The sequence below is a fragment of the Heterocephalus glaber genome, unplaced genomic scaffold, assembly GCF_053883595.1.
Source record: "Heterocephalus glaber isolate CG9 unplaced genomic scaffold, H.glaber_assembly_v1.0 deba00000676, whole genome shotgun sequence".
In the NCBI taxonomy this organism is placed as follows: Eukaryota; Metazoa; Chordata; class Mammalia; order Rodentia; family Bathyergidae; genus Heterocephalus; species Heterocephalus glaber.
Window position 1 is genome coordinate 2,005,302 of NW_028258156.1, and position 26,749 is coordinate 2,032,050.

A 26,749-nucleotide genomic window follows, 5' to 3' on the forward strand; every position below is an offset into this window, starting at 1 on the left:
CCAAGTCTGGAGGTTGCACTGCACAGGGCCAGAAATGGTGACTTTCTCCAAGACAAGAAGCCAAATGTAGGGTACCCAAATTTTGTAGACAAAGGCAGGCAGTTCTCTGTGATGACTTAAGGTTTCTTACACATGCAGGCATTTGCTTCCATGTGCGCAAGACACTGTCTGATTCCCTCCCTCGAGGGCCAAGGAACTGTACATTTTTCTAAAAGTATCTAAGCAGCTGCTGGCGGCTCAGTGTCTGTGCACTTCTACCCTAGCTTCTGCAGATGTATGAATGCATAGAACTCTTCACACCACAAACTGAGTAGGAGCCAATTCCTGTGTGCAGATGTTTCTCTCCTCTGGACACACCCATGTGTCTCCTATGGCACTGGTATTGCTATCAACGAGAACATGGAAAAGAATAAGCTTTGAAGTCTAATGGGCCTATGTTCAAAGCTCTCCTGATAAATCACTGGCTGATGACTTTGGACAAGTTATTTCTTTTTTTGGAAAAATAAAACTGGCTTATATAATGCCAACTACTCTGAAGCACTGAAGAATGATAGGATATAAGCCACCTCAGGGCCTAGGGCACAGTAGGTGTTGGATAAATATTAACTTTCTTTTCTTTGGCATTAGTCTGCTAGCAAGGGCTTTTCTAACAAAGGGCTTGATCCATCTAGGAGTGATTTCCTTTTTTCTCTACCAAGTAGGCCAACACGGCTATGTTCCAGGTGAGGAGCTGAGATACCAAGACATAATGGTTGCCTACAGGCAGATTTGGAGAGAAGAGCAGAGGTATGTTTTTGTTTCTTGGGATACCCAGCCATGCACTCTTATGTTCTGGCTCTGCCCCCTTCATCTGGCCACAATACCATGTGGTGTTACAACTTTTTGAATGTTAAGAAACATTATATTTCCTCAAGTATCAGTACTTAATGTTTCGTTCCACACATAAAACCCAATGAGTGGAAGGCTGCTGGCCCCCTTGTCAGACGTAATTTCTCAAGGCTCTGCATGGGATTTAACGGGAGCCATATGGTTAAGCTTGTCAACCCTCCCAGAAAGCATCCCCCCAAAGGGCCCTCGTAAATGTTCTCGGGGCTGTGAAAGATCCAGCAACTTTCTAACAATAAAGCTATGTTCATAGCCATGATATTCAACAAAACACAAAGCAGGAAATAATGGCTTCTGGTCTGAATTACTCAAAGGGGGGCTTCAAGTTGTCCTGGTTAGGGGCTGAGGAACAGTGACAACCGGAGACTTGCCCCTCACTCCCACAGAAGGAAAGAGGCTGGCTTGGGTGCCCTAGCCAGTGGTGGACAGTGACAGTCTTAGCCATGCTCAGCTTGGTTTGAGGCATTTGCAAAAATTCTTAATAATGGATTCATACACAGATGTCTTTACAGAGCTGCTTTGTTATTTCAATCTTTCAACTATGGCTTTTCGTGAACGCATCATTTACCAATCTATCCTCTTATTTATTTTCAGAGCAACAACTGGCACAAACCCAATCTATTAACTATTCTATCTGGATGGCACTTTGGATGACAAGATAAACTCACACAACAAAGCCTCATGATCTACTTGATCAAAAAAGTAGTCTGCTTTTGATACCAGCAAGCCCTGAGAATAGTAAGCTTTCCTTTCAGCTACTATTTTGTTTGTTTGATTGTTTACTTGTTTTGTGTGGCCATGTCCACAGAGTTACATCTGATATTATGCATGTCAGGGATTGCAAAGAGAAAAAGGGGTACAGATGCATAGACAGGGTAAGAGAAGGTATCACTTATGATAAGTATTGCTACCTTTTTATTTTTAGGTAAAATAAGATCTGCTTCCACAACATTTTATATAAATCTCTGGCTAAGTATTAGATCTGAACTGTTTAGCTTATAGTCCCCTACAAATAAATAGGGTTTATGCCAAATATCCAATATCGATGCATCACATGGACATTTATATGCCAGGATTAGAACTCGTGTAAAATCAGGGAGCAATTTAAGACATTCATCAATACATAGATGCATTCTGCAGAATGTATATCCAAGTTTCCTGATATAGCTGGTTAATTCATTATCTTAACCAGAATATTCCAAATTTGTGTATTCTGATGTTAGATGTATGATGTTTCCATTGTAAGCAACTACTGTTAAGTAATTCTCACCAATGATATAATGAACTTATATATTTGGCCAATTCCCTACCCAGAATTAAAAAGCAAAAAGGAAATTTATAGAATACTTTATCAGCTACTCCTATAACCCATCAGAACTCAGTACTGCTACTTATTCTTGTAGAACTCCACAGTTCATCTTATCTTCATTTCTCTCCTGAATCATAAGTGAGCATGAGTTATCTACTATTTCTTACCCCATAAGGAGAAAACAGAATTATTTAGGAGACTGGAATCTATGAAGATTATAGCCACCTACTTAACTAATCATTGGCTCCCACAAAAAATGTCTCATGTGATAAGAGACCAGACAGAGAGAGAGAGAGAGAGAGAGAGAGAGAGAATGAGAGACTTTATACTACCATTATGTGCTCATCCACCATTTTTCCCAGGCTTCACTGACTTGATCCTGAATTAATGAGCCTGTTACATGATATCTAATAAAAATGACTGCCGTGGAGATACTGTTTGGGGTCTGCCACATACTTGGTTCAAGGCTGAATCAATTTCATCTCTATTTAACACATGCTTGTTTTCTGTCTCTCTTGTTTCCTTTCAGCCCATGTCTCACTTTATTTTTTTCCAATCTGGGAAACTTATCTCCTAAAATGCTACCATCAATCAGCCAGAGACACTTCCCGACAGCGTGTCTGCCAGTATGACTGAGCACAAGTAGTCACTAGTTTGGGGATGCCTCCTACACTCCCTACAGCCCTGTGTTTTTCTAGCCTGCCTAACCACATAAGTGCACTTTGGGATATTTATACTAACCTATGGTTTCTATTGAGATAATAGCCCTACTTTTATACAATTGAGCTTAGGGTATAATATGGGTCACTATGGTATGGAATAGAAGTTGCATATGTAGCCGATCTACCTACTTTTAACATTATTTCTTTGGATTTTTACATTTCTACTCATTTTGATTTCCTCTGACTCAGTGTCTGCCCCAAAAGAAAAAAAAAACCCAATTCCTACAACGCCTTCGCTGATAACTGCAGCCATTTCCCATTTTCTAGTCTTTTATGTCAATATCATTTCTAATACATTCAAGTATCTAAGGTCAAATTTTGAAGCATGAAAGGAGAAAGAAAAGAGAGTAAAAGTGGGGATGGTCACAGAAGCCCAGAACTGGTGGCAAGGAAGGAAAGAAGGGGAGCAGGAGCCAGGCTGAGCCATCTCCCACAAAGCTCCAGCCCTGTACACACCCGTGGCGACAGCATAAGAGGCTGTGCACAGGCACAGGTGGGTCCCAGCCTCTTTGGCTGGATGCGACTTAAGCACTGAGCCTGAATGGAGACCTTCATTGCTGTTTGCTGTTTTTGTTGGCCAGTAGCCATGGCAAACATTTGCAGGTGGCTTGGCAAGATTTTGACACTTAAATACTTGAGGTTGTGATAAAAATCAGAATATTACTACAATATGGTTCTGTGCAGCCTCACACACACAGAAAAAAATATAGCATAAGAAAAAAAAGCTATCTGCAATTTCAAATGCTCATTTAAAGACACAGTCTCCAGAGAAAACTCATGTTTTAAAATAAGTACTCATTTCCTCTTTGCTCAGAGAAATAAAAGAGTCAACCCTCCCCAAATGTTACCACCTAGAGTTTCATACTAAATCCACTGGTGAGATGGGCTGAGGTTTTTTCTTGCCGAGACCCCATGATCACCCAGGCACAGTTCTGGATGGATCACATAGAGAAAATGGAAATGACAGATGTACTGGTTTGAATCAACACAGTAATCACAACAGGGAAGAATTTGAAGAAAAGAAGTAGCCTCCTTCAAGCTTGGCAATGAAACAGAGTTCTAAAAGTGACAATTATCTCCTAGAACATACTAGGAAAGACATGTAACACCCCAAGTTGGGGAATAAATGGGAAGAGGGAGTATGTTGGGAGGTTATATGTGCCAGAGAAACACCCCCATCCATCCAGGCAGAGTGACACAGTCTACAGATGTCACCCAAAAGTATAGTCCTGGGCCGGCTGGGTAAATTATTGACAGAGTCAACACCCACCTTAAAATTTAGTGCTAACCCTTAAAAGACTGTTCCATAAAAACCAGCCTTGTAGGAACAATGGGCCAATGCTAAGGGACTCCAACAGGGTAGATGATGAAGGTGGAGGGGGCAGGCACAAGAACTCCAGGGGGGAAGGAATGCTGTAAAACTGCTAGTAAACTCTAGCACATTTTATGTTTTTTCCCCTTGAAAGAAAAATAAAATATTTATAATTAGCTTGCCTAGCTGTGAATTGTCTGCCCAAAGCCAGGGCCCTAGAGTGAAGGAGTCCCTTGAAATTTGGATGCTGTCTTTAATGAATCTACCCTGCCCTCTTAGTATGCATGGGATCTTGCTCCAGATAATGACAACAATTGCTTTCAAAGTCATAAGAAGAAAAGAAATGTTTACCAAAGATTCTTGCTCATTTAGCATGGGCTTCTGTAACAAAGCCAAACATCCAATGACCAGATTAGGTTTCTGTTTCTTGAATGGGAAACCAAGGGTACCTATGGAAAACTCACAGAACAGTCATTACCTATGGCTCACATATTTTAAGGTGTCACCTATCCTGGTGAGCTGAGAAGTGTGAGACATAAGGTACTCATTCTGAGGAATGAGCCAGTGCTCACTGTTGGTGTGGGATTCTCACCCACATGAACAAGGGGCTGGGCACTGGCAAACCGTGGGGCAGCTTTTTGAGTTTCTTTTCAAATCACCACAGTCAATGGTCAACGGAAAATTCAAACTGAATTCTGACGCATGTACCAAACACAGCCAGCTCCTCTTCTTGTTTTAAGAAGACAATTCTGGCAACAGAGAGCAGCCAATTGTCAGAATCCAGCTAGATACATTTACCATGGCTCTTTGGCTTAAGTTACTACCTTTTCTTCTTATGAACTCACATGCTTCAGAATCCTTTATTTCATCTTTACTGCTGTGAGATTAGAAACAACAGACTCCATCTTCATCTGGAGATAAGGATTCTGGGCCAGAAATTCTGCATTTCTACAACACCCATGTTGGTGATGCTCAGGCCATACACTCTGCTCAGCAAGGGGCTGGAGCATTATTCCCATGCTACCAAGGACTGAGAGAAATTTCTGTCACACCATATGATACATGTGCCTGGGATTTGGTGACAGGATGCTACCACCAATTTTTCCTCAATGCCTTACTATTCTGTTTTTACATAAATGAGAGGGAGTGAGCCTGCTTCTTGGGTTTTGTCTGCTCTAGGAATGAGTATGGACTTATGCAGAGGGAAGGGAGAGCTAATAATTATTTTTACAAAGAAGGGTGAGGTATTAGGACTGTAGAAAGACACAGGGAATACAGGTGATGGCCCGAGCAGCTCCTAGGAAGGTAGGGTACAAGCAGGGGTCAGGCAGGCTGGAGAACTCTCCTCCACCATTGTCATGCATTTGTCCCAAGAGCGCTCTGTTCTGGTCTCCATAACTTGCACAAGTTTTCCTACTGTCATCTTAAAATTCACAAATCCTCTCTGAAGACATGGGGACACAGAATGACTTGCTCTCCTCCTCCACATCCAGGATCAAAACAGCTTCCGACAAGCAGACTCCCTTCCCCTTCTCTTGTCAAAAGCATCACTGAGTTCTCAGTGATATCACAGCAGCAAGGAAAACCAACAAATCTGAGTTCCAGGAACAAAGAGAAAGTCCAGAATGTTTTCTGAGCACCAGCCAGGGCCCAGAGACAGCCAAGGAGATCTCCTTACCCGATCTGGCGGTTGGTGGAAGGTGCCTGTGTGATGACCGAGCTGGACTGAGGTGATGGCATGGCTTGCTGAATCACAACGCTGGTATCATGGTTGGGCATCCGGGTGCTGCCAAGCTGGTGAGCTCCAGACCCCGTCATGGCCCCACCAACTGTATTATGCATTGAGATATTCTGCCCAGAGAAGACAGAGGAGAAAGGTCAGGGAGAGGCGATGTTTCATGCTACTCCCAAGCTCTCAAAGGCCAAAACTGGGAATCTGGTCATGTCAACTAAATAGAAAGTTATGGCTTCTGGCAAGCGTTGGGCCCATTCATCATGTTATAACTTACAGCTACGAGGAGATGAAAAATAACTAGTCACCCTCAGAGTAAAACACTAAGGGAAATGCCTTGAAGTCGGCTTATCACTCTGCCCCCACCCTGAAGTAAGGTTTACATCAGGGATATTTAGTGCATACCTTGCCTGACTCAGTGTGATATATACTGCACTGGAAAATGATTTCTGATGTAAATGCATAATATGTGATTTAGCACAGTTATTTCTGTGTCCTGCTTCAAACGATAATCACACTGCGTTATTTTTTGTTTTGTTTTCAGTCCTGGAAAAGTGGCCAACTATATGTATTTTTTTTTCCAGGAAACTACGACTTTTCCAAATTGTAGTCTGGGTGCTTAACAATCTGTGGAATGGGGGATGCTTTGAACCGATGACAGAGCATCTTAAATCTGATGACAAGAGGAAAAGTTGCAACATTCTATTGTATTTCCATCAGATTAGTCTCTAACAATTGCATAGAACAATAAAATACAGAACTATGATGCTTATCTGTTTCTGTCGTCACTGTCTTTCCTTCTAGAATGTGGGATGTCTATGCCCATAACTCTATCCCATGGTATTTGGAGTGCAGTAGACATTCGATAAACACATATTGCATGAATAAACGAATAAAGGAACTAGTGAGACATCTGAGTCACTTAAAGGGATTTGAATAGTGACTCCTTTGTTTAAAAATTTAAAAAATAAGCTAAAATATACAAAATACACCTGTGCCATCCCTCAAGTGGCTGAGGCAAAAGGACAGAGTTTGAGGCCAGCCCATGCTACATAGTAAGCTCAGGTCTAGCCTAGAAGATAGAGCAAGAACCCAGTAAAGAGCGAGCAAGTTCGTGGCCAACTGAAGTAATGGGTAAGGGCACTAAGAGAGTCTCTGTGGATAGTCAGGTATGGCCCTTCAGTATAGAAGGGCTGGGACACGCCAGAGGTCATGTGGACAATGGGTTGAAGAAATAGAGTGTCACTAGCAATTTACTCAAGGAAAAATATGTATCTGTCTGCACTTTGGTGTTAGCAAAGAAAAAAGAAATGTTACCCAGGAGATTTGGAAGTGGTTCTTTGACATTCTTCTGAAAAGCATAGGATTTCCTGCACTACATGTTAAATGATGGTGATAACACATAAGGTATGGGGGCAGGGGTGTCCATCACATGGTACCTTCCCCAGGTTTCTGATTCCTGAACCTTGACCACACAGTTTGTCAGCAGGCCAAATGGAACCTGGGCACCTGGCTTAGACTATGAGCTGACTGTGTCATCAAGGGATCCCAAAGGCTCTTTTTCTCTACTGGGAAGTTTTTCTGATGTGAGAAAACACTGTGGTTAGGAGAGGTAAGATGAAAGGAAACAGTGATTTGCATTAGGATGGCAGTGTAGGCAGGGGTCTGCTTTAGTTCTTTTTATAGGATTTAGAGACTCAGTAAAAATGATGAAAATAAAGGTAATTGTGCTATTTCTTATGAAAGTGAGCCTTAATAAACTTCTTTCCCCAGGTCTTAATGAAGTCTTGATGAGGTAAATAATTTCAGGTATTTTTTTCCCTCTGTGTTGATTCTCAACGGCACTCAACATTTTTCATCTTGCTCTTAGTCACCTATTTTGCCAATAATAGATCTGAGGGCTGAAAGGATTTCTGACTTTCTGTAGAACTATTTCCATGGGCTGTGTACCATGTACCATGTGCTGTATTTAAATACATAAAGAATGTAAATGTATAAAATGAATATAAAATGTATGAGTTACCCCCGACACCTCTTCTCTTCAAATCCCATCTGTAGTCCTCAAATTTACTGTAGAATATCCCTCACTTCTTTCTATCCTTCCATCTCTCCTTCCACCAATCTACACCTAACACCATCAGCTCCCTTCTTGGACTAGGCAGTGGGCTCCTAACTGGCCTCCTTCATTCCTACCAGCTTCTCTTCCTCCTCCTCCCCATTGTACTGCCATGGTGAACTCTTCAAAATGCAAAAGTTATCACATAGTCCATAGCTCTCATCTCGAATCACTGGATGGTTCTGCATGGTCTGGAAGGTACCAAAGTGCTCTGTGTGACCTCCAAGCCTGTGTGGGATTCATCTAACCTCCAAGTTCATCTCACACCACCTTCACTCTAGCTATCTGTGACTCCTCTCATTCCTCTGGACTTCTGCTCCCAGTGTGACCATGTTCCACTGCAATACCAGGTCCTGTGTATGCTGTTTTCTGACACTAATCCTTTTTCTCTGACTCTACCTTCAATTCTCAGGCTGAGCTTCATGTGGGGAAGCCTCCACTGACCTTTCTAGTGATAAGTACCATTTCCTTTTCCTTTATAGGACTTTCCACAAGTTTATAATTATCCTTGATTATCTGATTAGTAAGCACAATGAGGGAAGGAACTAAACTTGATTTTATTCTCCACTGTGTCTCCACTGTCTAGGCCAGCGCTGGCATAAATAGCTGCTTGATAAATACAGAGTACATGAATCAACTATAAGACAATATTCCTGGAATATCCAGGATGATAAAAGCATATCTTTTTACTCTCTGGTAAATTTTTGAATATGTTAATGTCTTGTCTATTCACCTTGCAATCTGAAATTATGCTTATCCTGGTAGAGTTTTAGGTATTATGACACTTGTTAGGCTATGGCCTAGAGAAACAGAAAGGGTTAGGATTAAGAAAGCCACATAGTATGTAGACTGCAGAGGAAACCCTTTGCAAAAATGTTAAATGAACCCTTGAAGGAAGAGAGTGAGGTTCCAATCTTTGACCACTTTGGCACAGCTGACCAACAAACATTCTGTACATCCACCATAAAAAAACAAGGAATGCTAACCTTATGCTGCAATACAAAAAAACAGATTTGATTTCTTCAAAGTAAAGCATGTTAAGTAAAAAACGTACAGCTCCCTCTCAAAGTAAAAGCTGAAGAATCTTTTCTGAGAATGATTGGAAAGAATAAAAGTTACTATCTGGGAATATATCTCACATTGTCCCCCACCAACATTTTTAATTTTTAAATTTTTCATTAATGCATATTAATTGTACATACTAATAGGGTTAGGTGTGATACTTTCATGCACGCATATACATACATTGATCAAATCCAATCTCCCCACCAACATTTTAGAAAATCTCTTTGTCTCTGAGATCTCCACGAGAAATAGAAGAGGCTCCTGAAAGTCATATTCTAACCTTTCAATAATCTCCTCTCTTCCCCCCACAAAATATCAGCTAATTCTTCCACCTTCTTCCCCAGACCCAGAAAGCAATTTCAAAACATTTTGGAAAAATAAGCAATTCAGCAAAAACATTATCACCTCACATTTACAGAAGATGATTTTTTTTCTTTAAGCACTACATAGCAACTCAAACATGAAATTATTTTCTTAGGTCACACTGTTCCAATTATGGATTCAAAACTTGTCTTCATTGAGAATGGAATAGTGCTCCAGAAAAATTAAATATCCTATTTGAAAAACAAAAAAAAATCAGTGGATCTTGCTAGGTTATTTTTGATAGAGCAGGTGTGTAGATTGTAGATCTGAAGATAGTGGAACCATGTCACCAAACAATGACACTGGACAAATGTCAGTATACAGAGGAGGATCAGAGGTGTTGTGTGAAGTTCAGCCTTTGGTCTTTTCTTGTTCAATGCTTTTTATCAATAGCTTGGATGAAGATGTAAAAATCATGCTTGTCAAATCTGCAGCTGATACAAAATTGGGAGGCATAGCTAATGTTCTGGATAGCAGAATCAGGTTTTCCTCAATCCAACTGTGTGATATGGCCTCCAAAATGCTAACACAAATCTAGGTTGTTTTAGGAGTGAAACATCCAGATCAAGGGAAGTAATTATTCCACTGGAGAATAAGTTGGATTGACCACATTTGGTCACCACATTTTAAAGGGGAAATGGACAAATAGGAAGGAATGAAAGTATCCAAAATGCATTGCAGGAAGAATGATAGAGAAATAAGGAAATATTTAGTCTAAAGCAGAGAAGACTTAGAGGGTCATGTTAACTGCCTTCAAATATCTGTGGGATTAGACAAAGTCTGCATTGCTCTATAATTCAAAACATGGAACTGTAATGATAAAAGTCAATAACAACTACAGTTTGAGTATCTATTTTGAAGCAGACACTATGGTAGATGCTTTATAAATTGCATCTCTAATCTTCACAACGAGCCCTCAAGGTAGGTATTATTGTCTTCATTTTAAGATGAGAAAAGAGCAAAACTCCTCACTATCACCATATCGGGCCACCCACTTCTGGCCACCCTTCCCATTTATTTACAGGGTGATGCTTTAAACATATGAATTTAATCTTCTGTCAAATAAATTTACTAATATATAGATACCCAAAGGCAAAATAAGCTTCCTTGTAAAGTGGTGTTTCCAGACACTTGAGTGAAGTCGAAATGAGAAGCCATCTGTCAGGGATGTTATGACAGGATTCTTGCATCAAGAGGGAAGATGGCACTAGATGACCTCCAAGGTCTCTTCTATGGCTAAGATTCTCTCATTTATAATACATGGATCATACTTTGGCTCACATATTTACAGATGATTAGTAATGTATAAAAATTTTGAAAGTATACTGGTGTGAAATTTAGGAGGTCTCTTCTGGTATGGTCTCTCTTTCCTTCCTGGTAGCCATATAACCTGGATAAATTATTCAGCCTCCCCAAGCTCAGTAGCCTCATCATAAAATGAGGAGCTTGGACCACCTGGTCTCCATGATCTTTTCCAGCTCTGATACTACACAAGTCTTTTCTCTTTTTACATTTTATGAGACACTAAATATCCAAACAGACTTTTAAAACTATGATTCATAAGTCTACAGACTTTCATTTTTCTCTTCAACCAGAAGCTTTTGTAGAAGTAAGCTTTCCTAAAATTACAGCTTTCCTCCATACCCAAGGGATCACAATGCAAGAAACGGATCTAACAAAAAGTACAATCTCTCAACCATCAAAGAAGAAAGCTCCACAGACAAATTATCTTCAACTGATTTTTTTCCTTCTTTGGTGCAAATTTCTCAGCAGTCCTTTGACTTCTTCCTCCATTCAGTGTCCTGCAATACTTTGCTCTCTATTCATTGTTTTGAGACATAAAGGGTGTGAATGGGATGAGAAGCAGGCAAATAATGAGTCTTGATTGCATGCTCAGTGAGCTTGAGGTACAGTGGTAATTGTCTTTCTGCATGTATGGGCTTGGAATACAATATGCAAAAAGCAACTCAGTGTATATGAATGTACATCCATGTTCTTAAAAATAACTATAATTTCAGGGTGTGGTAATGAAGGATGAAGGAAAGTGGACCACAATTGAAAGTAAAGGCTGGCGCATACAGGAAAAATGAGGTTGATTCCCATGAGGTCTCAAAAAGTTATCTTCAAATCTATATTCCATCCAACTGCCAATGCGAGGAGACTTTATGGGTTTCTCCATAAAGAATCAGGGTCATCTCCAACGTGTGTTTACAAGTCGAGTTGTGCAATCTTGGAGTTGTCTGCATCTTAATGATGCCCAAGGAAGTTATGAAGACTTTCAAAACCTCCCAGATGTAAACATCCGTGAACTGCATCCAAAAGATGCCCAAGACATTCACAGAAAAACAAAGGTTCTAACCTGTCTAGAAGGTGCTAGGCTTTCTGGAAGGATAGGAAGAATGTCAGAGGGTCTTAGGTCTTCCTTTTGGTGCTCCTGGGAGCAGTTTAGGTATTTTTTTGGAACTTACTAAGGCAGAAATCTGCTCTATGACTGAGGATATAGAGAGATATTAGAGGAGATGGGGAGAGAGAGAGGGGTGCACCAGAGTCTAGGCAGGCCCCCTTGTCTCTCTCTAGAGCATTCACCTCAGCACAGCCACACAAAGCAAGATGGACAACAGGATATGGGAGCATCTCAGGTAACAGCTGCAGGAAGGAGAATGGGAGGAAAGTGTAGGGTACTGTGAAATCTCCAGCCTTGATACATGCATTTGCTTTGCTTTTTCAGAGTTGGCTATTTATTGCTGGAGAATTCTAAGCAGTACAAAAGGAAAACAAGAGCAATGGAATCACTAAGACCAAGGTTCAAATTCACATCAGCTTCATATCATCTATGGTATTTTATTTCAGTTCTCTGAGCCACACCTTTCTCATCTTTAAAGCAGAGACAATAATTTAATGGACAAGATTATGATCAGGATCATGAGAGATAACAGATGTTCTAGGGTTTGACAGCAAATAGGTACTATTCCCTTTCAGTAGAATTCAGAACATGAAGCTCAGAGAGAAATAATACATTCTGGTGGCTACTTCCCATGACTGATATAAGTAGAAATAATATTAATAATGGCTAACACTTATGCATCCTAACCGTATGTCAGAAAACTCATTTAAACTTTATCATCAGTTTAAGAGGTAGGTATAGCTATTCTCTCCCCCTTTCACAAATGAGGAAACTGAGGGTTGGTTAAGTGAACTGATCCAAGTCCCACAGCAAAGAGCTAGAATAGCTCAGACCTAGACAGTTTGGCTTTGGAACTCTTAACCAAGTTCATAACTACTAAGTCATACTGCCTCAAAAGTTTTAAGATAACAAGACTTCCTTGACAAGGCAAAAAATAAAGTAAGCTTGCAATTCTTAACAAGAGACATTAAAAGAAGTAATAAATTAATGCTGGTATGTGGTCCTGAGAATTATCACAACACTAATGTGATTCAATGCCATGACCACCATCTTCAAAACCCTGAGAAGCCTGGGAGTTCACCAATTCTGACTGGCGTCCTTGCCTGAAGAGCACACTCCTTCTGAAGAGATGGAAGATAGTGCAGCAGGTGGAGGACAGCCTATGTACTGTGAAGTAACCCATAGTGGCCTTGGCCCTCACCCAGCCAGAAGCAGACACTCCCCTTGAGGAAGTTCTGGCCTTGAGTCTGTATGCCACTGAGCAGCAAATCTCTTCCACTGTTTATACTCTCCTCTGATCCCCAGACCTCTGTCATTCTTTCTAATACTGGGGTTGAGGCAATGGAGCCCTGAAGCATCCCTGTAAGCATTTTATAACTATTCATTTAATACCATAGTAAAATACTCAAGACAATAAATGTCTTCTCAGGTGCCACCCTTGACTGTGAGAAACAGTTTCCAGGTGTCTCTCAAAGATTCTGCCCTTTCCTTTTCAGATCCTCAAGTCTGGCACTGTCCATGTTTCTGCTCTCATCTCCTCTTTCATTGTCTCGATTTCTTTTGTTGAATATAATCACGTGGTGCTCTGGTTTGGATATGGTTTGCGTGTGTCACTTAGGAGTTCATGTGTTGTAACTTAATCTCCTTTGTGAGGTATTAAAAGGGTAGAAACTTAATCCAACTGTGGTGTTTAGAGGTGGGGCCTTTGGGATGTGCTTAGGATTTGATAAGATCATCAGAGTGGAAGGCCCCATGATTGAATCCTAGTGGCTTACTAAGAAGAGGGAGAGGGACGAGAGGACACAGGCACACATGTTCCCCCGACTCCCCCAGTGAGAAAGCCATCACCAGATGCTGCTCTTTGACCTTGGACCTCCTGAATTGTGAACCAAAATAAACCTGTTTTTATATAACGTACTTAGGCTGTTATTATTAATAGAAAATGAACATATATATATATATATATGTTAAAAGGAAAGAAATGACCATGCCATTTCTAGGTTTCTAGAATTAGTGTTGAGTCAATGTCAGTGTTTGAAGATCTTCAGATATCTTGGACATTAGAAATTTGTCTTATGTCTCTAAACATTGTAGGACCTAACTCAGTGCTCACTAGTAAGGTCTCTCATCTCTCAAGAATCTTTCAGAAAGCTGTACGTTGCATCATGGCACCAGCCTACTGAAACACTCGTGCTGGCCACCCACCACCTCCAAATCATATATTTGAGTCTTTCACAAGCTGGTCCCTTCCAACCTTTGCAATATTATCTCCTAGCAACCTGTCCTCCCTGCTCTTGCCATCACTCACACGTAAGCTTTGATGCTTCCTGACAATTGTGCCTCTTTTTCACTCTTGCACATAATATCTCCTCTTTGTAACCAATTCACTCATTCCCTAAGACCCTGCTCCAGTGTCCTCACTCTTGGGGAATCTTCCCCCACTCTTCTTGGCCTGCTTAGTTTTTCCCTGCTCTGTGTAATCTCCCTATGTTGTCCACACCTCCAGCAGAGAGCCTGACCCATCTCCATAGCACTTCCTCATGAAGCAAGGAATGTGGCATATTCACCTGCAAATAACCAGTGCCTGCCTCCACCGCAATCAATTATTCAGCAAACAAGTAAGTGGTGTGTGATCTGAGCAAGTTTATAGCTTCTCTGTGTTTCAGCTTTTTTGTTTCTTGAGTAGGGTCAACACAGCCTGAGGGTTGTGTAAAGATGAAATTAGGTAGTACAAGTACAGCAGTTAATGCAGTGCTGGACACATCTCCATCAGATGTTAGCAGCCAAGTTTACACTTATTCTTCTTATCATCATCACTCCCAGTGCTAACACCAGCTCTCCACTGGGTGGAATCAATCCACTACTCCTTTATACTTCCACCTCGTCCCATGCATCCTTCTTTCAGAGTTCTTAGAACAGCTTTGAATGCTCACTTATTTCTAAGGTCCTTCTTCTGCCTTCTTTCTGTGAATACTCTGACCACAAGGACAAGGTCTGACATCATAGCACTCTGCTTGGAGCCTAATACAAGGCCAGTCACATAGATGTTTGCTGAGTGAATATATAGAAAAGATCAACTAGTGCTGTGGAAAGAGAAAACAGAAACAGAGAGCTGATTCTGTGCTGCAGTCAGCCCAGCATTTGAGGGAATGCAGATAGAAAGAGAAAGGAAGGACAAACACAGGAATCTGAGAAGCATCCTTCCGTACACACACAGCAGAACAAAGAGATGGTGTCCAGAGCTCATTGTACATGCTCCAAAGACCAAAGGGCTGCCCAAGAGGTCTGGATTTTCATCCAAACTCCAATATTAAGCATATGACCTTGCTTAACTTCTCTAGACTGTCAACTTGACCTTCAGGAATTTCACATCTTACCTTTTCCTTGCTATCCCCCTAGTTCTGGAAGTTTATCACTTGCTATCCTGATCACACAGTTTCTCCTTACTGTTCTTCCACCTTCTAATCCTTCTGGTCCCTCTCTGGCCTCTCCACATGTCACTGGGCACTCAACTAATGTAATTCAGCACTTTCCTAATGCTACTTCCTGACTCAAAAATATGCTATAGCTGCCCACTGCTCTTATTCAAGGCCTACACTTAACTCTTGACTTCAAGATATTTAGCCTCATCTCCTAACACCATCCATTCTGTAAATCCTCACGAACCACTCACTATATGACTCATGAATGCCGATTCCCATCTTCACGCTTTTACCTGCATATTCCTAAACCTGGAATTTCCTCTCTTCCTCTCTGCCTCCTAAGTCCTACTCTCTAGACAAGAAACATATTGGAGGATTGATGGCATTTTCCCAAGTACAAAATGAGGACTGAATATCCTTGAGTCCTTTAATTATAAAGTCAAGAAACAGTAATGATTTGAAAAGAGGTTTAGCTCTTCAGCTTTGTAACATCCATAGTGTTTTATAGCTCTGCTTTTCTTTCTTCTAATCTCTTCATTTTTAGAACAATCCCCTTCTCTTCAGATTCACCATGAATGTCACTTTCTCTGTATCACCTCCCATCTAAATTCACCCTCCTCGGGACACCAATCCTTTCCTTTAAAGCACATTTCACTGTTGTTAGTATTATTATTTCCAGTTTGCTGTACTGTAAACCCCAGGAAGAAAGGGACAGTGCCTGCCTTGTTTCTCCTCTATCACTGGTGCCTAGCTCCATGCCTAGCACAGAACTCAATGACCTTTGGCCAAATGAACAAATGAGCTATGATTTCTGAGGTGATGATATGGGAGCACAGATATATGATTTCATCTTGTTTAAGTCAGGCACCCAGTCATCCTAAGCCTGGGATCCTAACGAAAAGAGATAACATTTGCTGATTTGAGTCCTCATAAGTCATATCAACACACAGAGACCAGTACATGATTCAGCAGCCTCCTTGAATGGTCAACTCAAACCAGAGCCTCTGACCAAAGTGAGGTAGGATAGGCCCTCCTGAGCACCCAGAAGACAGACAGGAAGAGCCAATGTGACACGATTAGAAACAAGAAAAAAACTGGTGTGCTAAGGCTGGTGGGAGAAGGTAAACACCCAGCAACAATGACTTTTCAGGCTCTCACACCTGTGTGGCTTAGAAAAAGAAAGGGTCTTGATAGTCCTGAGGGGGGAGCTGAGCACACAGGGAAATACTGAGAAGTCACATCAAAAGCCTGGTCTGGTAATGCACAAAGCAAATGACCCATTCTAAAATTACTAAACAAATTTCTCTCCCTTCCTTACCAGAACTTTGTCAAGTTACTAAAAGTAAGAGGACGTATAAAACGACCACAGGGATACTGAGGGGTCTATTTCTTCAGCATTTCAAAGAGAATCAGATACTTAATGACCAGAAACATAAACGTAGCACTCTCCTGGAAGCTGCTCACGACAAGTTACAGACTGGGCAGAGAAACCCCTTTGCCTTTCCCTTGTCTCAGCTGCCCCTCCCTGTTCTGCTTCCTCCTGGCCAAAAATGCTGGAGGGGAGGGTTGGCCCGGTGAGATGCAGTTGCTGGAAAACTCCCTTGCCCAGAGCCTTGGTTAGGCATCTGGATTTCTAAATATTTGGCAGTGCCAATGCTCTACCATAAACTAGCAATGCTATCTTCAGTGGGGAAGAAAATGTGCTACAAGATAATCTTCTTCCTTTGAACAATAGAGAATGAGTGAACGTGCACTTCATTTCACTTCTGGTGAAACCAGTCAGGTGCCTCTCCATGAATAGCTTTCCTTTGTGGATTGTTAGGTACTTCGAAAACATTAGTTGCTGCTATGCTATCCTTATGATTAATATGAATTTAGTTGCTTCTTTGTATCCTGAGAAGTGGCTGTTTCACTGGAGGGCAAGTACCTTTGAATTGCCATTGCTTCCAACCAAACTGAAGCATTGTTACTGCTATTTGTTCGATCTTAGAGCAAAACTCCAATGATGTAACAGAGAAAATCAGTGAGAGGTTTAGACTGTCATATATGATCCCGTCCTTATTTATTTATTTATTTATTTGGTACCGGGGTTCAAACTCAGGACCTTGTACTTTCGAGGCAGGCGGCAGAACCACTGAGCTAAATCCCCACCCGATCCCATCCTAATATAGAGACCACATCTTTCTCTGGAGCAGAGCAAACCAAACAGCGTTTGTTATGTAGCACAGGGCATACTGCCACAACCAGGCACAGCAATGTTGATAAAATTCCAGTCAAACAGAAAGAAAGAGACTTACTGCAGGTAAGTGTACAGTTCCCATTTGAGAGTTTGACTACTGTATCCCTTGGGATCCCAGGAGAACTCAAGGGGCACACTCAAACTGGGTAATTTGAGAAGCATTTAATAAAGGGGCTGTTTGCAAAGATGTGAACAGAGTACAGAGAAGTCACAAATTGTATGATATCCTGGGGCTAGCTTCACCAAGGAGCTGTTAGCATCCTTAGGTCCCTGTGAGGAAGAGAACGGAGAGGCTACTAGGACTCAGTGGAGAGAAGGAGGTTAGAAGGAAGAGGGAAGATGAGACACCACTGTAGAGAGGACACTTGGCAAGAGCTGTGGGCCCTGTTCACAGGAGGCCCCTACTGAAGGAGTGTACCCCAAGCTCTGTCTCTTCCCTCTCTAGAACTCACTATGATGCCCGATGGCACTGGCTCAGCCTGATAGCAAAAATGCAGGTTAAAGGTGCTAATCAATGGAGTGTGTACTGTTAGCCTTTGAGAGCAGGCAGCATAGTGGAAATTACCTTGAATGGGCAATCAGAAATACCTAGTGCAATTACGCCTTCAATAAACTTGTATTACTTTTATTTTACAAGCAATCTACATATGCACATCCATAGTGATATATGTATCTATCTTAGGACATCTAAGGGACCCAAAATATCAGAAACCTCATTTTGTGACTCAGTGATACATTTTTCACTCTACCCTACCTCCCGTGACTGAAAAAGAAACGTCACCTATTTCCTTTCTTTTGATTTTTAAACTGCCCAAAGTTAGACTGCCTCTAAATGAACTTGCTCTGCGTTTACCCGTGCATTCAAAACAATCATGACTGGACTGATAAAAACAATGGCAGGCAGCGCTAAGACATGCCTGTCCTGTAGTATGCCCAAGCGACCCAGCCCCACTCCACAAAGATGAGCCCAGACAAGCACGGCTCCTCTGAACCCAGTTACACACCCTGAAAATGAGGTCTCACTTTAGGCCACAGCTTCCTATTTGTCTACAAACCTCCTGGCAAAACAATTGGGCTTGGAAGAAGAAAGGCTTTATATATAAGAGTCACAGAAGGGAGAATTTGGCAGCTGGTGTTTAGGTACCATAAAGCCATTACTGTGCTGAGCTCAACTCTGCTTTCCACCAAAGTTACTGGGCAGGAGGAAAGTAGGTACATTTAGAAGCTGCATTTCTCTACCCTAGACAGCAGAATTTATGGGTAAGCAGAAGCGCTAATGCCATGAAATATTTTTATTTGGGTGCAGCCTCCGATTTTTGCGTTATGGCACCAAGTCTATAGATTCCTGCTCTTTGGCGATTGTACCATTCTTCACAAGTTGATTTTAAGTTCATTTTCATTCTGTGGTGTTCTACTGACAATTCAAGGTGAGACAAAATTACAGATCATTTTTTAGACTAAGTAATAATAGTTCCAAGCCTAAAATAAAAGATGAGATCTCAGGGCAGTCGGAGACTCATATAAGAACCACAGCCACAGTGCTGAAGCCTTCAGTGAGTCACTGAGCCAAAGCCCTTGTAGTTCTCTCCTTGCTCTGATGCTCATGACAGATGTGTGTTTGCCTATTTGTTCCAGAGACCAGTATTTTAAAAAAAATTTTGAGTGTTGTCTGTCTACTTTTAGAGAAAGCCAACTATAGGCCTATGTATTTTCCTACTCATGAAATCATCTTGAAACCCCTTTAGATTAATTTAGAAATTTAAATCTGCCCTAAAAAGTCAGTAGAATCTCAGTACAAAAAGTTTTTGTAAAAGTTTATAACAATCGGTGAAAGGCATGTTTGGACATAAGATGAACTACAATGAATTGAGTTTTTTCCCATGATCTTCACCCATGTGACGCAGCTCTGCCTACAAGTCAGTTGCTTAGTTACACCCAGGACTGATTTCTCTGGGTAGCTAACTCTCTATCAACTCCATTCCCCTACCCATAGAACAACAACGTTTGGAAATAAAATCTCATCTCCCATCTGCTGGCCTAGGAAAAGAAACCAGTGCTTCGAACTGTGGGGTCCTCATGAATACCTTGTCAGCTGTGGTGCTCTATTAATTCCAACATCCTTTCACACCTCCACATTTCATTGAGGTTTAGTTACACACATGTAGAGAAGCTTTTTATGCACATGCGCACACATAATGCCGTTCACTATATCCAAGACAACTGAAAGACTGCCAGTGCAGTGAGTCCTCACAGTGGTTGGATAAAATTCGTGGCAAAGCCAAGGAGTGGGAAGGAACACTCAGCCAGGATGGAAGGGGAAGGTGGTGCTTATGGTCTTTTATCTTATTTTTTGTGACAGGATCCAATTATATCTATTCAATAGTACTCTCTAGTTGCTAGTGCAGATGAATAATGAAAGATTCTCCTTGTATTCAAGCTCTCCCTGAAGTCTGCTTTCCTCTGCCTTGGCTGAAGCATGGGAACATTCTAGATTCAGCCAGTGAGCACACCTAGAGCTTGTGGCAGGCTCAGCCAAACAAAAGGTCACTGAAGAAAACTAGAAAAGCCTTGTGGGCCTTCAGTGAGAGGCCGTGGCTAATAGCTGACCCCGTGAACAGCAGGGTGGATGGAAATGAATTCCATCCCACTTTCAGGCACAGTGTAGCTGCAACCAAAAGAGCACTGGCCTGTGGCGTTACAACATCGTCAATACGCAGGATTTAATTATTAGGGTTTTCCTGTAACTTAGAAAAATGAAAAGGAACAAGAAAAGAAATGAATTCACACAAGTTAAAATAAGTACTAACATCAAAGAAGCTGGGGCAAGAAAAGGAGAAAAAACATTAACAGGAATAGGGACAGGACTTCAGATGGATAAACTCAAAACAGAAGATGGAGCCTGAATGCAAGCTGAGAGACAGGAAGAAAGGAATTCCAAGTTTGAGATAAAGATTCTTCTACAATACTCCTAGGGAGCTCTTCTTCGAACTTTACACTTGAAAGATACCAGAGAGCACCTCAAATTCAACTTCAGGACTTCACAGAGAAGAAAATGGAGACCAGAGGTCCGTATCCAAGAGGACGCAGGTCTAGAATCTAGATCACTAGACTTCATTCAGCAAATAGGAGATTAAATTTTTAGTTCTGCCAAGTGGGAAAAATGAGTTTATCTTTTGTTCTTACTTGGGTTCAATATGTTCAAGCAATAAGGAAACGACTTCATCTTGGGGAAGGGAAAAGTTGAGAGACAACCTAAGGAGGCAGGACTTAGGGTGAAGTGCAGCAGGTAACCATCTGCTTGGCATAACCACTAGGGGGCTAGAGGGAAAATGCACACACTGGCCTTCAGGTTCAGCAACTGGGGTCTCTGAAGACAGGAGACCTAAGGACACTGTTAGTTTGTCAGGAAAGGCACCTGAAGCATCTTCAAAATGCAGCACAATTATAATGCCAACTACAAGAGATGTGTGGTATTTTCTCACAAACAAAGCAAAACAAAACCAACCAAAAAAAGTCCCCCAAACAAACAAACAAAAAAACAGCAAAGAGATGCTTTTGTTCTGACAATTCTCTCTCACACTTAAAAAAGTGCCCAGAACAATTAGAACCATTTATTCTGTGCACATGGGAGTAATGCTCTAATAAAAGGCTTAGGCTGCAAAGTGTGGCTGAAGGGACAAGGAAACACAATTGCCTCTATGGTTTCATATACAGATTGTGTCATACTTAATGCTGAAATCATAAACTATATATTTTTACCCCATCCAAGCTGCCTATTGTGCGCTTATAAACAGGAACCTGGCAGCATGTCAGGGGTGCAAATTGATTTCCTTTCCCAAATAAAATTTTAAAAAGCAAATAAACAAGGTTATGTTGGCTAATGAAACATTACATGCCAGGCTGGGGAAAATTCTTTTCAAATGTATTTTCTTGTGCAAAAGCAACACAAAGCATCTGTGAAAGGCTCTTTCATAAACAACATGTTTACACAAAAATGTATTACTTGAAAGAAAGGAAAGCTATGGTGCATCTCCCATGATATATTTGGATTATGTTTTATGAAATAAATTAGAGGTGGGTAAAAAAGGGGGAGTCCCACTGTGCTAGAGGACTTGAAAATTAACTGGAGCTGCTTAAAAGTAAGATGAAGTTATTCTTGTTTAGAAAATGTTTTGATCTCAATGTTTTCATAATTCCTCATCTAAACTGAAGAAGCCCACCTTGAGCCTTAATTCACTGCCAGGAAGGTTGCTGTCAGAGAAAACTAAGTCGGACCCAGTATGCTCAGAGATTCAGGAAGAGCTAGCCTTGGCTGAATGGCATCAGTGGAAACATCTCCTGGAGAGCGGCCTTTCTTGGCGGAGATGTTCAGACCAGCTGGAAGCAGTTTTAGAAGTCGAATGCCTAGAAAGGATCTCTGGCAATTGCCTACCTCAAACTGTACTACAGAGAATTAATTTCAACTCAGCCAGAGAACCAAAGCCATCCTTTTCTAGGCTGAGAACCCCAGACCAAATCATCCTGCATCATCTACTTCTTTCTCTCATCTCTCAATACAGTACCTTGCTGCTGAAGAAACCAGGTAGGATGAACATTGATACACAAAGTCACAAGACTCATGGCCTATGGCTGGAAAGATGTGGGCCAGTAAGACAGAGAGGCAGAATCACCCCGCTGCAGACAGGCAGGTCTGTGCACACCTTACGGAGGTCCCGAGTCACACGGAAGACGCTGAATCACCCTGCTGCAGACAGGCAGCCACCTGGTTCCACACTACAAGATGCAGAGGACACCAGACCACCAGATCACTGTACTGAGTCCCACTGCTCCCGGCCCAGAGGTAGAGGCTTCTGAGCCGCCGTACTACTGCTCCTGGTCCAGAGGAAGGGGCTTCTGAGCTGCCATCCCACTGCTCCTGGTCCAGAGGAAGGGGCTTCCTGGCCACCATCCCTCCTGCTGCTCCCAGCCCACAGGAAAGGGCTTTTGGGTTACCATCCCTACCGCTGCTCCTGGCCCCTGTCCCACCTCGCCCAGCTCAGAGGAGGTAATCCATGCAGGCGCTAACAGCCCCCCGCCCCAGTCGAAATGAGAAAACATGTAAATAAGTCTCAAAACCAGACTGCCAGATCACCTACAGCAACCCCAAAGGGAAATGAGATGGAACACTCTGATACTCAACCACCTGGACCCACTCAACTGGCAACAAAAGGGGATCTGGAAAAAATGAAATCAGAAATGATTTCTCAGATAACAGGAGAAATTGTGCCCCTAGTGCAAGACATGATTAATAAATCTAGAGAGGAGCTCAGGAACATGATGGAATAACAACACAAGAAACAAATGGATTCCATAAAACAGATGCAAATAGATTTCCAGGACATGAAAAACTCCATTGAAAGTCTACACAGCAGAATGAGCCAATGTGAGGACAGAATTTCAGATATAGAAGATAAGATTGCAATTAGTAACCAGGAAAAGAAAAATTGCTTCAAAATTATAAGGGAACATGAGAAATCAATCCAGCAGCTGCTAGATGATGCAAAGGAGAATAACATAAGACTGACTGGGCTCAATGAAGAAACAAGAGAGAGTGGAGATGACATAAAAAAACCTCTTCACAGAAATAATGGCAGAAAACTTCCCAAGCAGGGGAAAAGAGCTTGACATACAGATAAGTGAGGCATATAGGAATCCAAATAGCCTTGATCAAAAAAAATCTACACATAGGCATATAATTGTTAAGATTCCAGAAACACAACAGAAGAACAAAGTTCTCCAAGCAGTCAGAGAAAAGAAACAAATCACATACAAAGGAAAGCCCATCAGAATCACAGCAGACTTCTCAACACAAACCAACAAGGCCAGAAGAGCTTGGAGTGACATATTCCAAGCCCTAAAAGAAAACAGCCTCCAACCCAGATTGATGTACCCTGCAAAACTATCTTTCAAAATGGATGGAGAAATAAGATACTTTCATGACAAAGAGCACCTTAGGAACTTCGTCAATATCAAACTAGCACTCCAAAGAATTTTACACAATATCCTAGGAACAGACATTGAGGATCACAACCCTAGGAGGCAAAGCAGAATGAACCCATCTGGCATGACAAGAAATTAAATGTAAAGGGGGAGAACCCAACAAAAAGAAAAAGTCATGGCAATGACAAGTCAATACGTTTCAGTTATAGCCATCAATGTTAATGGTCTCAGTTCACCAATCAAAAGAAATAGACTGGCAGAATGGGTCAAGAAGCAAAATCCAACAATATGCTGCATACAGGAAACACACTTAATTCAAAAGGGAACTCATAGACTGAAAGTTAAAGGGGGTGGAAAACAATACTCCACGTGACAGGAACCTGAAAAAAAACCAAGAGTAGCTATCCTCTTTGCAGATCAAGTAGATTTCAAACCAACACTGATTAAGAGAGGCAAAGAAGGACACTATATCCTTGTAGAGGGAACAATCCAAGAGGAAGAGATGACAATCATAAATATCTATGCACCAAACACTAGTGCACCCAACTATATAAAACAAATACTAACAGACTTGAAAAATCATATATGCACTAATACAATTGTAGCGGGGGACCTCAACACCCCACTGTCACAAATAGATCAACTAGACAAAAAATAAGTAATGAAATACTAGAACTCAATCGAACTCTTGAACAAATGAACTTAACAGATGTTTACAGAGTCTTCTACCCCACAAAATCAGAATACACATTCTTCTCAGCTGCACATGGGTCATTCTCCAAAATAGACCACATACTCACACATAGAATATGTTTAAGTAAGTGCAAAGGAATTGAAGTTATACCCTGTATATTATCAGACCATAGTGTGATAAAATTGGAGATCCATAGCAAAAGAAACTCAAAAAATTTCATAAACATGTGGAAATTGAACAACACATTTCTGAATAACCAATGGGTGACAGAGGAAATTAAAGAAGAAATCAGACAGTTCCTTCAATTAAATGAAAATGACAATACAGCATATCAGAATCTATGGGACACAATGAAAGCAGTCTTACGAGGGAAATTCATAGCAGTGAATATGCATATTAGGAAAACAGAATGAGCCCAATTAAACAACCTGATGCTGAACCTCAAACTTCTAGAAAAAGAAGAGCAGGACAACCCCAGAGCTCACACAAGGGAGTAAATTATAAAGATCAGAGGAGAAATCAATGCAATGGAGACTAAGAGAATGATACAAAAAATCAATGAAGCCAAGAGTTGGTTCTTCGAAAGAATCCACAAAATTGACAAACCTTTAGCCAACCTTGTCAGAAAAAGGAAAGAAAAGCCCCAAATCCATGCAATCAGGAATGAAAAGGGTGAAATGACAACAGACCCAGCAGAAATCCAGAGGATCATCAATACCTACTTCCAGAACCTATATGCCAATAAGATGGACAACACAGAAGAAATGGACAGATTCCTACACACATATGAATTACCAAAGTTGAACAAAGAAGACCTAAAAATTCTGAACAACCCAATATCAACCAATGAAATTGAAAAGGTAATTAAAAACTTATCAACTAAGAAAAGCCCGGGCCCTGATGGCTTCACTGCTGAATTCTACAAGACATTTAGAGAGGAACTACTGCCACTACTGTTTAAACTCTTCAATGAAATGGAAAGGGAAGCAATACTACCAAATTCATTCCTGGAAGCAAGCATCACCTTGATCCCCAAAGCAGAGAAAGACCAACTGAAAAAGAGAACTATAGGCCAATCTCACTAATGAACATAGACGCAAAAATCCTTAATAAGATAATGGCAAACAGAATGCAGAAGATCATCAAGAAGATCAGACACCCTGATCAAGTGGGTTTCATCCCAGGGATGCAGGGATGGTTCAATATTCACAAATCAATCAATGTAATACACTATATCAATAGAGCCAAGGACAAAAACCATATGATTATCTCCACAGATGCAGAAAAAGCATTTGACAAAATCCAACATGCATTTATGATAAAAACCCTACAAAAAATTGGAATAGATGGTCTCTACCTCAAACTGATAGAAGCCATCTATGAAAAACCAACAGCCAATATCATACTAAATGGTCAAAAACTGAAATCCTTCACACTCAAATCAGGAACAAGACAAGGATGTCCACTATCACCACTCTTGTTCAATATAGTTCTGGAAACATAAGCCACAGCAATTAGACAAGAGAAAGAAATAAAAGGAATAAAGATAGGTAATGAAGAAGTCAAATTGTCATTATTTGCAGATGACATGATACCCTATATAGAAGACCCCAAGAACTCCACCAAAAGTCTTCTAGACTTAATAACCAAATTCAGTCAAGCAGTTGGTTACAAGGTCAACACACAAAAATCAATAGCTTTCCTCTACACCAATGACAGACTCACTGAGAGAGAAATAGGGCAAATAATTCCTTTCACAATAGCATCCAAAAAACTGAAATACCTAGGAATCATCCTAACGAAAGAAATCAAAGACCTCTTCTCTGAAAACTATGGCACTCTGAAAAGAGAGATTGAAGATGATATCAGAAAATGGACAGACATCCCCTGCTCCTGGGTAGGAAGGATTAATATAGTGAAAATGGCCATACTTCCAAAATTGCTATATAGATTTAATGCAATTCCAATTGAGATCCCAGTAGCATACTTCATGGACCTTGAGAAAACAATCCAAAAATTCATTTGGAACAAGAAGAGACCCAGAATAGCAAACACAATTCCAGGTAACAGAGACATGGCAGGGGGTATCCCAATCCCCAACCTGCAACTCTACTACAAAGCTACTGTGATAAAAACAGCATGGTACTGGCAAAGAAACAGACTTGAGGACCAGTGGAACAGATTAGAAGATGCAGAAACAACGCCAGACACACTCAGCCATCTCATCTTCGACAAAGGAGCCAAACACCCTCACTGGAGGAAAGAGAGCCTCTTTAATAAATGGTGCTGGAAGAACTGGGCTTCAACTTGCCAAAGATTAAAACTAGACCTGTATCTCTCACCATGCACTAAACTAAAATAAAAATGGATTAGAGATCTAAATATTAAAATAGAAACTCTGAACCAGTTGGAACAGAGGTTAGGTAGAACCCTTGAAGACACTGGTGTAGGAAAAGATTTTATGAACAAAACCTCAGTTGCCCATGAACTAGCACAAACAACAACAA

General features: G+C 41.1%; 1 protein-coding gene across 7 annotated transcripts in view; it reads right to left on the reverse strand.

The window, feature by feature from the left end:
- Window positions 1-26,749, reverse strand: part of Creb5 (cAMP responsive element binding protein 5) — a 418,076-nt gene that overhangs the window by 245,680 nt on the left and 145,647 nt on the right. For all 7 annotated transcript variants that reach the window (XM_004839496.3, XM_087206598.1, XM_087206596.1 and 4 more), the window contains one exon: window positions 5,907-6,079. In XM_004839496.3, coding sequence (XP_004839553.1) covers window positions 5,907-6,079 — 173 coding nt within the window. The remainder of the gene's footprint in view (window positions 1-5,906; window positions 6,080-26,749) is intronic.